The sequence below is a fragment of the Nannobrachium achirus genome (assembly GCF_963921795.1).
Source record: "Nannobrachium achirus genome assembly, chromosome: 5".
Lineage (NCBI taxonomy): Eukaryota > Metazoa > Chordata > Actinopteri > Myctophiformes > Myctophidae > Nannobrachium > Nannobrachium achirus.
The window spans coordinates 37,146,249-37,160,599 of NC_137814.1; the positions used below are offsets into that span (position 1 = coordinate 37,146,249).

Here is a 14,351-nt window from a genome sequence, read left to right on the forward strand (position 1 = left end):
CTCAGCTGCAGTTATTTTGTTACTAGTGACAAGAGGAAAACCTAAACATGCATTGCGTTCTACCTTTTCTTTGCTGACATCATTCCTGAAAATTGTGGGGCCCCCCTGCGAGGAGGGGGGTGGGGGCCCTTTTGCAAATGATGACGGAGTTATATCTGTTCAATGTTATATGAGTCATACATAAAGGTTTCCTATGTAAATAAGCTGAAAAGCTTACTAGGATCTCCTTTTAGTTGACCTTGTACCAGTGAACTGTACTGTCATGAAACTGTACCCTTTCCTATGCAAACTTCTAATAAAGTCTTCAATCAATCAATCTCTCTGGAAGAAGTTGCACATGAACTCTGCTGGCGGACTGAGGCGCTCCAACACGACCACTAGCTAAATGCTGGGTGCAGTAAATGTATATTCCTTTCTTGGTAAGGGAAAGCTAAAGGAGTGCTCATTAACTACATTCCACACAGCTGTGTGGAGACTGGGCCAGCAGGCGGGGGAGGGGGAGAGAGAATTAGACTGGAGCAGTAGGGAGCATTTGGGTGTGTGCTGTGTGGGGGCCCCCTCTGCATTGCGGGGGTTGCGTGCCCCTCCCCTACGCCACTGCACACAGTGCTGCAAAGTGCATGATAATACTCGTCAATTCTGCGCTTCTTTATTAACTAATTTACTTTGCTCCATTGTTGGCTAAATGACGTTTCGTTTCGGCGTTTTTTGGGCAAATCTGAGCTGCAGTTCATCTAACTACTTTCGCCGTGGTTTCATCCACAATAAGCGTGGGAGGACGGAGGAGTGACGGTGGACCGTAGCGTTCAGTGTAAGCGATGACTGCCGAGCAAGCTCTATAAATGAAATGCACACACGTGTGTGTCTGTGAGCTTGTGTATCTGCTATTTTTCTATACCAATGAAACGGGAGATTAGCAGAGATATGTAAATGTAACCATTAAAGCAATAACACCACTCTGAAAACCGGACAATTAGGTGTCCGGCCAGAGGCTGAGCTGGGCAGAGGACAGCAGGGTCGGAAAAAAAACAGATCGCCCTGTGGGCGCTCAGGCACGACTGCTCTATATTTGATCAACATAAGGGGTTTAGTGGTGCTCAGGCAAGGGATGGGTATCGTTTGGATTTTTACGATTCCGGTTCCGGTTCTGCTTATCGGTTCCGGTTCCTAACGGTTCCTATTTCGGTTCCAAAATGGTTAAAAATATATATTTTTAGCTGAAACTGAATAGAGATTTTTTTTTTTACACACACATTATTTTTAAACATTCTTTATTTATTTATTTATTGGGTAATAAAAGGTAATATGTCTCCAGTTGCATAATTGCACATTTATGGCCTAATTGTGTTATTATTATTACTATAATAGGCCTGCCAATGTTTGGGGAGAATTCACTTTCAGTTTCATTTTAGCAACACACACACACACACACACACACACACACACACACACACACACACACACACACACACACACACACACACACACACACACACACACACACACACACACACACACACACACACACACAGTATCTTGCTGTGAACTCTAGAAGTGGCCCGAACTCTAGAGGTGAGTGGCCCGAAGGACCGCCGAACTTCAACACAGAGACGCTCCACGCTCCAGCGTTATGCTTCGACGCATCGCGGTGCTTGGATTGTGCAATTTGTGCTGTTTGTGCTGTCTTTTTTTTTTTGCGCATCACATCTAGGAACCAGTACCGACATTACATATATTTTTTGGGTACCCAGGAACTGTCATGTGTAAGGTGTCCAGTGTAGTCTGGGCTGACAGTCTTTCAGCAAAAACTGTACTGGGACAAAAGATTTGACAGTAGGCTAACAATTAATTGCCTATGAAATCAAGTCAATACTAAACTCCTGGCAAGAAAATTGAAACAACAACAGGCGGATAATACAATTTACAAAATCAGAGACCCTGATTCCAAAAACATTGTATATAAACAAAGTGACATACAGCTAGCCTTTCAAAAGTTTTACAAAAAGTTATACACACAGCCACCTTTAAAAGAAGGACAAGAAATAGAACAGTTTTTGGACTCACTTGATTTACCTACCCTAACTGAAGGTCAAAGTAATGAAATGGTATCCAGAATAACTGAAGAGGAGGTAAATGCCGCCATCTCCAGGTTGAAAGCGAATAAGACACCTGGACCCGATGGGTATAATTCCGACTGGTTCAAAACCTTCAGACCAGAGCTAACCCAAAGTCTAGTTAAGGTTTTTAACGAGGCTTTAATAAAAGGTAAAATTCCTCCATCATGGAGGGAGGCCACTATATCAGTAATACCTAAGGAGGGTAAGGATAGATTGGACTGTGGTGCATATAGACCTATTTCGGTCCTTAACACTGATTATAAACTGTATACGTCTATTCTTGCCAGGAGGGTTGAGGCAGTGATTTCCTTACTCTGCCAGACATGCCAGACAGGTTTTATCCCTTTAAGAACTACACACGACAATATCAGACGCTCGTTACACATACTTAGCCACATACAGGAGCATAAAATACCGGCGGCTCTGGTCAGTCTAGACTGCGAGAAGGCTTTCGATTCTGTGTCTTGGAGCTTCTTATTTAAGGTTCTGGAGAAGATGGGGTTCCATGAGGTGTTCATTAAAGGAATTAACACATTATATGACAACTCTGTAGCCCGAGTCAAGGTAAATGGTTACCTATCGGATAAAATTGAGCTAAAACGTGGGACAAAACAGGGATGTGGGCTGAGTCCGGGACTCTTCGCGATTTTCATAGAACCATTGGCCCAATGGATTAGACAGTCGGATAACATCAAAGGCATTTCTATTAAAGGGGAACAACACAAATCGGCGTTATTCGCAGACGATGTGTTGATATATCTAAGTCAACCATCAGAGTCACAGCCTGAACTGTTTAAACTTTTGGACGCTTTTGGAACATACTCAGGCTATAAATTAAACGTTCAGAAGACTCAGATTCTGACCCTAAACTATGCTCCAACAAAACAATTACAAGACAAACTCAATTTGAAATGGGGACAAAACACATTAAAATATTTGGGCATATTGCTACCAAAAGAAATGTCCACATTGGAAAAAATTAATTATGGTCCCCTGCTGGCGAAAATAAAATCCGATATTCAGAGGTGGAACTCCAATCCTTATATGAGCCTTACGCAAAGAGTTGAAACTGTTAAAATGAACATTCTCCCAAGATTCCTGTTTTTGTTTCAGGCTCTTCCAGTTGAAATCTCAACAAAACAATTCTCTGAATGGGATAAAATGATATCACGCTTCATCTGGCAGGGTAAAAAACCTAGGGTTAGGTTCAAAACTTTACAATTAGCAAAAGAGAAGGGTGGAATGGCTGTACCATGCCTCAAAGATTACTACTACTCTTCCCAAATTAGACCATTGATTAATCTATGTAACCCAGGGTACCATGCCAGATGGAAGGATATAGAGGTGTCACTAATCAAGGATCCCCCAATTAAAGCAATGCTTGGCAATAATGATCTATCAAAATTCATAGATAAAGAGAAAAATCCCTGGATAAAATTTCAAATAAAGGTCTGGAAGTCTGTTAGAGATGAATATGGTTTATGGAGTATACTCAAAATAATCAGATGGTGTGCATATGATCCTGATTTTAAACCCAATCAATTAGATTCTAGATTTAAACACTGGCAGTCTAAAGGAATAACAACATATTATTCAATAATTGAAAAAGGTCAACTAAGAGATTTCCAGACACTAAAAAGAAAACACAATTTGGAAAAGGAGGATTTTTTCAGGTATCTGCAATTACGAGATTACTTTAACCAAAAGGTTAAGCCATCATTAGATTTGGAGGATCCTATTCTGAGAGTAATTATTGACGCTCACTCCTCAGGTCCCAACAGAGGTATCATTTCCAGATTGTATAGTGGACTTATGTCTAAAAAGGGTTATTCAACAGAATATGTGAAAAACAAGTGGGAAAGTGAAGGTAACTTTGAGATATCAAATGAGGAATGGGGTGGTTGTTTTGATTCCCAATGGAAATGTACCAACTCCCATTCGTGGAGGGAATTTGGTTGGAAATGTTTGATTCGATTTTTTATCACACCAAAGCAGAAGAGACATTTTGCAGGGGAGGACGCAACGTGTTGGAGACGGTGTGGCAATCAAAACGCCAACCACTGGCACATATTCTGGGACTGCCCGGTAATAAGGCCTTTCTGGACAGAAATACACAAGGCACTGGAGGACGTGTTTAAGGTGAAAATACCGTTTCAATTTGACATCTTCATACTTGGGAAAACTGACTTCCACAATGGTCATCTCAATACCTACCTGTTCCATATTTTGCTGGTTGCCTGCAAAAAAAACATCACCAGACACTGGCTACTTCCCGACCCTCTTAAAAAGGAGGATTGGGCGGATATAGTGAATGACATATATATAATGGAGAAAATCACCTTCTCACTCCGCCTGCAAATGGAAAAATTCCTAAAACTATGGTCGGACTGGGCTAGTTATGCAATAAGGACTGGGTCTGGCTTTAGTATAACATGGTGAAACTAAATGTTGTTCCTTTTATGCAGGTATTTACTTTCAAATGTAGATCTTTTGCATGTTTTTTTTTTTTTTTTTTTTATTCCCCCTAACACAAAGACATAGCTGGTAAAAAGCCACAATGTTCTCTTTGGTTTTTCTGACATTTCATTTTCATGTCTGCTTCCCTGACCTCAATGTAAATAGTACATGCTTTTATTTTATTTTATTTTCCTTTTATGTTTGTGTGTAAAAAAAGAAAATGGATGGTAATTTAGGAAGAGTTTTATTCAGAAACAAAATCATCCTCTACCAATGTTATACATGTGTATATATTTATATATAGATGGAATTTTGTGACAGGATGTAATTATTTTTCCCTAAATAAAGAATTGCAAAAAAAAAGAAATCAAGTCAATACTTTTGTACTTTTACTGACGTAGCCTATATGTTGAATTGAGGACTTTTGCGTGGTGTGGGGGTGGGGGCTGTATAGGCAAATTCGCGAGGTTGTTGTATAGACTGATTGATTGATTGAAGAGTTTAGCACTGTTTGCAATAGAAGACGCAGTTACAATACACAACATTGGCACACACACACACGTCACAGTCCCATTCCGCGACCCACCCGTGGGTCGAGACCCAGTACTTGGGAAACAACAATGCTTAAAACATCATACACACGCAGTTTTTATTGACGCTGTCTGTATCTGTCGCTCTCTCTAACGCACACTCACTCACTCTCACACACACACACACACACACACACGCGCGACGCGAGCGAAAAGCGGTTGTCCGTGGTGTAACCCATAGAGTTATACTTATTATAACTCTATGGGTGTAACACGCTGAAAAATTAAAAATATCCGAGCACATGGGTGCTTAATAATAAGTGAACTTTCCGACGGCGAAGTCCTTCTGATGGATTTTTCTTGGCTGTCATTGTCTCTATAGTCCAAAAAATCGCTCTGAACGTGAGTAAAACGACAGTGTACTGTGTACGCTATATTATAGAACCGTAGAGGAGAAAGGAAGACCACTCCCCCTATGAAACCAAGGCACAAAAGAGGGAAGGCTGGTGGGCTGTGGCGCTCGATTCCACATATTTGCTATAGCGAGGGCACTGCAGAGGAGGAGAAAGCCTCGTGCCGCCCGCCCATCCACCTTCTGACACATTTATCGCCTTTCCCAAACCAAAGAAGGGGGGCGAAAAAGCGACTAGCAATGCCCACGGAAGGAGGAGCAGTTGATTCCACATGATCTACACGCTGAGCGGGGCGGCGCCCACTGACTTCAATAGAATACGTGGAGCCAGCCGAGAGAACCGCCCGCGTTTATCATCAAGGGACATTTATCCACTTTCCATTCTGACGTCACTGCCAAAGTGACTTCCAGGGGCTAGGTAAAGACATTTTGCTATCACAAAATGTAAAAACCTGTTTTCTCACGGTGGCTTTTAAGCATTGTATAATTCCCCTTGTTTTGTCTTTTAGATCAGGTATACAATAATTGATTAGGCTATAGCAATATATTGCCATGCAGAAATGTTGAGTCAAATGTTCGTCTGTATTCCAAAGCATCCTTGTGTTTTACAGTATTGGATAGTCAAATGGAAATGGCACTTTTGACTATTTTTGAGCTGTTAGTAAGGAACATTGAGACTATAGTAGACTACTTCAGTCAACACATTTTTGTGTTGAATGTCTCTGCCGTGTAAGACAATCAAAGATTCATCTTTCCTTATTTCCAACAACTACAGGTTCAAAGCAGAAAAAGGAAAGAAAAAGAAAGGCTGCTTCATAGCTGAAAGGCCCGTAATTGTCAGCTCAACCAAGAACCAACCACCAGGCCTCCGATAGTGGAACCAAAGTCCCTTTTCCCCCACTGATTCCTGGCAAAACTCCACACTTTTGGCTTGGCATTTATTTTCTATTATTGAAAACATCTGCCCCATTTTGACCACTAATAAGCAGTTAAGGCTAAAACTAAAACTATGCTCCCTTTGCTGTAGATCTATTATTTTCTCATTCCTGTAATCAAAGTTACAAAGAAACATCTGAAGTAATGACGACATGGCTTTTTATTTGCCTTCAAAACGGCCTGTCACTTGGAACACATAATTAAAGCGTAGACAGAGTGCAGTTGACTGATTCTGAAGGACCTTTGGCGGGAGAAAAACAGTGTCTACTTTTCAAAATCACACTGACCACACATCCTGGGAGTAAAGGCGAAATGGCCCTAAGCTTTGGCCATAGGTTTTATTACCATAGGACCACCTACCAACAGGCTTAAATTAAACTGCGAACACACACATATATAATTTCCTATAAATTCCATGACCATGATTTAAATATAAACGTGACTATGGGGGACTTTGGTATTGGTGATGTAATTGAGGTTTTTAATAAGGTTTTCTTTTCCCCTCTACTCATTTGATTCGGGCCTGTAGATGTCAAAACACATATCGCAAAGAGTCCTGATATATGCAACCTTTTTATAATGACTGCTGATGTTATTCTATGCCAAGGCCACAAGTTTGAATGCTGAGCTATTTTCACACAGCAAGGTCTGGGGCCTTGAACCCACATCCCTCCACTGTCCTCCCCAGGCAAACCTCAGTGTTTCCCTCAATGAAAACCTTGTCTCAGTCATGTAATGGAGACTCTTGTGTATTTAAAGCACAAATGAGAAATAAAAACAAACAGATGGGACTTCACCGTAAAGGCTTTGCAACGCAAGGAAAGCCAGGAGTTTGGCCTTGAATGAGGCTGGACTAAACCCACCTTCAAAATAACCTGAGCAGCTAGATCAATTCATTACTGTTAATTCTACACCACACAGTGCAAACAATCTAAAATAGTCGTCACTCCACATCTCTAATAATAGTTTAGCCAAACCACTGGCTTATAGTAGGGGGGAAAAAACAAGGATGGTCAAGCAAGACATACAGTAGGCAAGATAAACATGAGCAGAAAGCCAAAGTCCTCAAAAATGCATCCCTGTTGCTATTCTCTGAGTTTGACTCAGCACTGATTCAAGGTCTGACCACAACAGGAGACCAAAGTGAATCAGCTTCCAAATAAAACTAGCTTATTCTTGGAGAAATCCATTAAAGCCACAAAAAGAAGAACAAGGAAAAAAAAAGAATACAAAAATCTAAGCCACAAAAAGAAGAAGAAAAAAAAAAAATCAAACGACCATGCAGAACATTGATCTGCAGGACACATGTTATAGATATAGCTTGTATAGATCACATTGTTTTACCTTCTCTTCTACTGAGAATAGCATGTATGCATTTGTTTTTCTTGTAAACATGACTTCTAAATAAATAAAATAAAATACAATTCAATCAAGAGATAGGTTGTGTTTAAGATGAACTCTGGCCCTGAGACTCAGAGAATACCAACATGTCAGTGAACCATTTGAATGATGAACCCACCGCCAGATGAGACTCAGTGTGCAGCGAATTAAAACAACAAAATAAATGAATAATTCAAATCAAGCACAACAAATAAGCCCTTACATGCTTTATCAGGCATAAAAGCACATCAGGGACTCTCCTTCTCTGTCAAGGTACTATGCTTAGCCTAATTTCTCAGACTCTGGTATGATTGGAAAGACGTGTGCAACCTTCCAAAAGGGGTCGGAAAACAGCCACCAGATAAAAGCGAAGTCAGAGTGAGCATGCCAGCATTATCAGGTATATTTGGGTGTTGGGTGGGAAACCTTGTATGTCAAAAACTACATATTCAGGAAAATGGAAAAGAAAAACGTCAGTGTTCCAATGGATACAATGCAGTTATTATTTAGTCACAAGTCTCTTGTTATTTAGTCTCTTGTTAAATACTTTTCATTGGTGCAATATTTATAAAAAACCTACCGGTACAGACAGACTAAACCACTTTCCCAATTTCAAATACAGAAAAAAATAGCAGATCTAGAAGCTCACAATGTGTTGCATCGCGATGTGTTGTGAGCTTGTAGATTGACTATTTTTGCTACTTTTGTGTGACACTGTATAGTAAGACAAAATAGGGCATTAGTTTACGGGGAAAAAAAACAGAAAAAGGTGAATTATGGAGATACAAGGTTTCTGCCCGACAGCAACTGTATAAATGCCACAGTGGAAGCAGTTTGTCACTGTCGGGCAGAAACCTCATAGCTCAAATTTGTACGTTTTTTCGTAAAATGAAGCCCTGTTTCATCATAGACTGTCACACAAAACTAGTGAAAGTAGCAGATCTACAAGCACACAACGTGCGAGGCGTTGTGTGCTTGTAGATCAGCTATTCTCACTATTTTAAATCATTTTTTTTAAATGATAAATACCAGTATACTACTCCCTAATCGGGAGATAAGCGACCGTCAGGTCACAGCGTGATTTTAGGGCAAAATGTGTAGGAGCAGTGTCCAAAAATGTGTTTGAAAAAATCGGCCTGATGGTGGCGCTATAATGGGACAGATCCATGTTGATGAGATGAGTGTAGACATACTGTGTACCGATTTGCCTGATGTTAGGGCAAAATCTGTAGAAGCAGTGTCCAAAAATGTGTTTGAAAAAATCGGCCAGATGGTGGCGCTATATGGGACAGATCCATGTTGATGACATGAGTGTAGACATACTGTGTACCGATTTGCGTGATTTTAGGGCAAAATCTGTAGGAGTAGTGTCCAAAAATGTGTTTTGCAAGAATCGGCCTCATGGTGGCGCTAGAAGAGGGCCATGTGAGAATTGATGGGTGGAGGTTGTGGTTTGGCAGGCAAGGAGTGTGTGTGCAAAGTTTGGCATGGATCGGGGCAACGGTTGCGTATATATGAGCAGGGCAAAAGTGTGACGTGTGACGTGTGACAGACAGACTGACTGACTGACTGACTGACGGACAGCTGGTCGAGGTTTTGATAGTAACTGCAACAAAATGAACGGTTTTCCACCCGACAACGAGTTGTGACTCACAGTAACAAAACAATTACTTCACAGAGAAACCTCCATCCAGCAGGATGCCCCCTACAGGCATGGGAAGCAACTGCAGCTTCTCATGGAAAAGTAAGGTTCAGCTTCAACCAAATGTGGAGAGGGGGCAACCTGTTTAACACTCCCTGTGTGTGTGTGTGTGTGTGTGTGTGTGTGTGTGCGTGCGTGCGTGCGTGCGTGCGTGCGTGCGTGCGTGCGTGCGTGCGTGCGTGCGTGCGTGCATGCATGCGTGCAAGTGCATTGCAGTGGAATGGTGGAAAAGTGTTACCCTTGTGCTACATCTCCAATCAGACTTTTAAACCCTTCCTCCCTACTAGATTCAAATAAATTCAGTACTTTCTTGGGGTCCCTAATGGTTCAGCCAGTTGGTGCGCACACCCCATTATGCTCTTTGTGAGCATGACAGCCCAGGTTCGATTCTGACGACCCCCATCTTGTCTCGCATATCTCTCCTCTCTCCCTGCCCTTGGTTCCTGTCTCTCTACAGTAAACTATCTGACTCAGAGCATAAAATGCCAATAATTAAGTATTATGCACAGTGCATAAAATGCCAATAATTAGGTATTATTTTTATTACGAAAACAAACCAAGAAATGTGTGTAAATTGGTGTAATCCAACAAAAAACACGATAATGCTTTCCTCTAGAAATCCACTTACAGGTGCCTGGAAAAGTGTACTCCCTGACTCGACAGCCACGTGCATGACATGTCAGTCTGCATTAGATCTGATGGTGGACAGAGGAGGAACGTAGACTCTCATCTTAGAAAGGCCTGATGTATGTATGAGTGTTCTGCACTGTGTTAGCGTTCATGGCCATTCTGATCAATACACTGAGACGCAACACATGTTCTTTTCCTTTTTCACAATAAACACCAAAGCCACTTATGAAAACATGCCTTTTGATGCCTAAGTTTCAATGGCAGCCATTCGGGTCACATTTTAAAATCCAACCACAGATATGTGGACATTTATCAAAACCGTGGAGCAGAGGGGAAACGCAATATGTAGCAACATAACTGTAATAGCAGCTAGCTATCAACAAAGGCCTTTGTGTTCTTAGCGTGAAAATAAACATCTTTAATTATGTGTTTCATTTGCTGAAGGGGTATCGTTTGGAGAGTCTAAGAATCCAATTTAATGAAACCACATTGCACTGGGGTTAAAGAGAAAATAATACCATGGGTCTGGACGTGGATTCCAACAACGGCAGGAAAATGTCAGTAACCACAATGAGATGGATGGAAACTGACGCGGCTTTGGACACCCATAAGTATACAAATACCCCCTGGACACGCATCACTCCGTACATCCCTCACTAAGCCACAAGGAGGACCAGGGAAAATACAACCACATCACATACCCCAATACAAGTATCAAATGACATTCAGCTGGATTCATAACAGGGTCCAAATGGACTCGATGTCTTGATCAAGGTTATTTGATTGAAGGTGGTTGACATGCATTAGGCCAGTGGTTCTCAACCTGTGGGTCGGGAGCCCCAGAGGGGGGTCCCCAAATTATTTTGGGAGGTCCCCAGATGATTAGCTTAATGTGAAACATTGTTTTCTCACTCAACAGTAAACAAACCAACACAAAGTTTAAGTGTATAAAGGGTATCTGCACATTTCTAAAGTGACAATTTAAGTACTTTTTAGTACCTCTAAAATGACAAATTAAACATAGGCTAAATTGTAAAATATTAGAGGCAGAAATTGTGAAAAATAGCCGATCTACATGATCACAATGCCTCGCAAAGCGAGGCGTTGTGAGCATGTAGATCTGCTATTTTCCCAATAGAACCGTGTTATACAAAATGTAATGCCTCAACTCTTAGTGCTCGTCAGGGTGGGGGGAGGGGGTCCCCAGTTAAAATAGGATTATTTTGGAGGTCGCAGCCTGAAAAGGTTGAGAACCATTAAGCGAAGAAGCTGCATACCTCTGACAGTGTACAAATCGAAGGGTGCATTCATACACTGTCAGTAACCATGTTATCAATGACTTAGCTCGTTCACCTTGAGAACCACTGATCTATACGACCAATGACGTGGTTAAAGCTTACAGCTGGTGCAGCTTATAGGCACTGTTTTCGGATGGTTATAGGTTTAGGCATAGGTAAGATTAAAGATGTAATGAACTGGCTTTTTGGTGAAATTCTGGTTAAACAGAAGCTGGTTCTGTCCCTGCCAATCACAGTCTACCGTCCCCTCGGGCTATGGAATGTAAAACGACACTGCCTTGTGTCCGCAGTCTCTTGCGAGGCAGAGAGAGAGAGAGAGAGATCGAGATAGACAGACACAGAGAGAGGCCGTGTCAAAGCATGTTTGTGTTTTTACATTGCCCATTTCATAAATGCTTTCAGATACATGTTTTGGTGGACTTTAGGGACTTTTGACATGGAAACATGGAAAAATGTTTCCCACTTTTTGTTGGCACCTATTGTTATATCTTGTGGAAAAGTGTGAAACAAGGGTAACGGAGAAGGCATTCAGAGTGCCCAGCAGGCTTATTAGCATTTATTTTAACAATGCTGTCCGAGGGCTGAATATCCACTGCCTCGATTGAAACGTCAACAACAGATATGCTGATGATCATCCTTTTAACAGACGTTCTTTCCAGGTGGTGATTAATCAATGCTGCTGCCTCTGTAGTACCTTATTTGTAGTACCTTATTTTGAATCTATTGACTACCCACCGTCTGTCATACACTTTTAATCTGGCGTTTTGTATGCCAAGCGTCAAACACCGTAATTGAGTTTATGTCATCCGTGTAACACATCCATGACAAAGAAATCACCTTCTGGTTACATGAGCTAATGAACCGATATTGCTAAGGGATCACAGATGTCCATGCAATGAAAACAGCTTAGAATCAATATTAAATCTAACGAAGAGACAAAGACGATGGCACTCACCAGGAAGCCTTTGCTTTGCCTTGATGTTCCCCTCACAGTTCCGCTTAGCTTTGAACAACAGGCCGATCTGCTCCTCTTTTGTGAGAACATCATCTGCATATACCTGCGGGAAAGGAAGAGTAACATGGAATCAGTGGTGGGCCAATGCTTAAGTGTGCACGGAAGTGAGACTTGCACAGACAGAAATCTGCATGGGTGAGTTCTGAGAAAAAGCTATGCTGTGAAGCTGCCAAATCAATCATTTCCAATAAACAACAACATGCCATTTCTTTGTCTATCCTGGTCGTAAACTTGTAGGACACAGCATAAACATCATCCCACAGTTGCTTATGATGTCATCTGGGCCAAAGCATAAGGTCCTGGCATTAACAACTACTAGTGCCAACTGAGCATGAAATGCATCAGTAGGTTGATATTATTTTCTCAGCACAGCTGTTACACAACATGTTAATGCTCAATCTCAACATCTCCAACCAATCGCAATGGGTGGTAGCAGTGTATGCGACGCATGGATGCAGCCATGCCTAACACCCTGTCACACTTTTGCATTTAATCCTCTCAATGGCACAAAGCTTTGCACATACTGTGTACAGCATTGGTTCTCAGAGTGGGGTCTGGGACACCCAGGGGTCCCTGGGGGGGGGGGGGGGGGGGGGGGTTCAGGGAGACCCCAGAAGAAGGATTTTGTCAAATTTAGTCAATTTAACCCTGTTTCATGAATTTCAGTTATTCAAAAAGTGCAGATCTGCAAGCTCACAACATGACACAATGTGACAAGCTGTGAGCTTAATATAATAATTTCATCAATTTGAGGTCCACTGCCGTATAGGCCTATAGTACATTACATTTTACTTGGATGTTCTCCACAAAGAACAAAGAAATAAAGCAAACAAAATTGAACGTTACACAGTTTCTCAAGTGTTAAGTAGGCCTTAATTCAACGGGGCAGACTTCCCGTCGAGATTAATTAATATGACCATGTTGTTTGGCAAATACAGTAGAAGTGTTTCATAGTTGAAAATCTGCTTGTCTGGAACTCTAACCTCGGAGTGTGACATTTTTTATTTTGCAGAAAATATTAAGATAATTTATATACATAAATCAAGAATAGAGACAAATGTATACAAATGAGCATAGACTAGTCTGTGCTGATTTACTATATGTTAATTCATGTCTTAACCACGCATAAATCACAGCGATATACAAACAGTTTGCAGATTTATTTTTGTGCCAAAAAGTATCAGTTTTACTTGCTGTTTATTGTTCCAGTTGGTATTCCTGTGATTTGCTCCACTATGTGGTCACAATCCCTTATAGCCACTAATCGGATGTGACATCGTCAGAGTAGAGAAAAAAATACATTCTATACCAACGTTTTTCCCCTTACACCTTGTGATTTTTTTTTTAAAAAAGCTTTTGAACTTTGTGTTTAAGAGCACCATAATAGCTCAGGTGTGGTTTTCCATTCAGGGAAACGTTTTCCCCTCTAATAGTTCACTTTGGCTGGCTCACTGTTTGCCCTGGGATCACTCTGAGTCAGTAACAAATATGACTGCATTGAAAATGACAAGAATCATCCTTGGCACAGGGTGACAAGAGAAGCCTGTATGCCTCACACTGTACTGTAGCTCCTGAAATGAAAAGCCAATGTCGCAAGTAAAGCATACTGTGGAGATTAACGAAGCAGGAGTTTCTCTGTTGTCCTTTCTACTTTTTCACGGTCTGTGCTGTGGCATAATGTAAAAAGCAATGTATACCACAGGTGATTAAGATCACCACAACTGTGGAAAATCAATATCACAAGAATTCCATTCATGCGCTGTCCATTTATTTGCTTAAACAATCGAGTACAGCTGGTTCATGTTAGACATGGGATATCATTGAAAGCAGGCATTTTATTTCACGCAAAGCTTTTGACTCCGATTCCATTTTGC

The 14,351-nt window shown here is 41.3% G+C and overlaps 1 protein-coding gene across 1 annotated transcript in view; it reads right to left on the reverse strand.

Moving 5' to 3' along the window:
- pth1r (parathyroid hormone 1 receptor) overlaps positions 1-14,351 on the reverse strand; it is a 62,944-nt gene that overhangs the window by 20,873 nt on the left and 27,720 nt on the right. Inside the window, exon 2 of the mRNA XM_080726210.1 lies at positions 12,418-12,520. Within this exon, the coding sequence (XP_080582336.1) occupies positions 12,418-12,520 (103 nt within the window). The remainder of the gene's footprint in view (positions 1-12,417; positions 12,521-14,351) is intronic.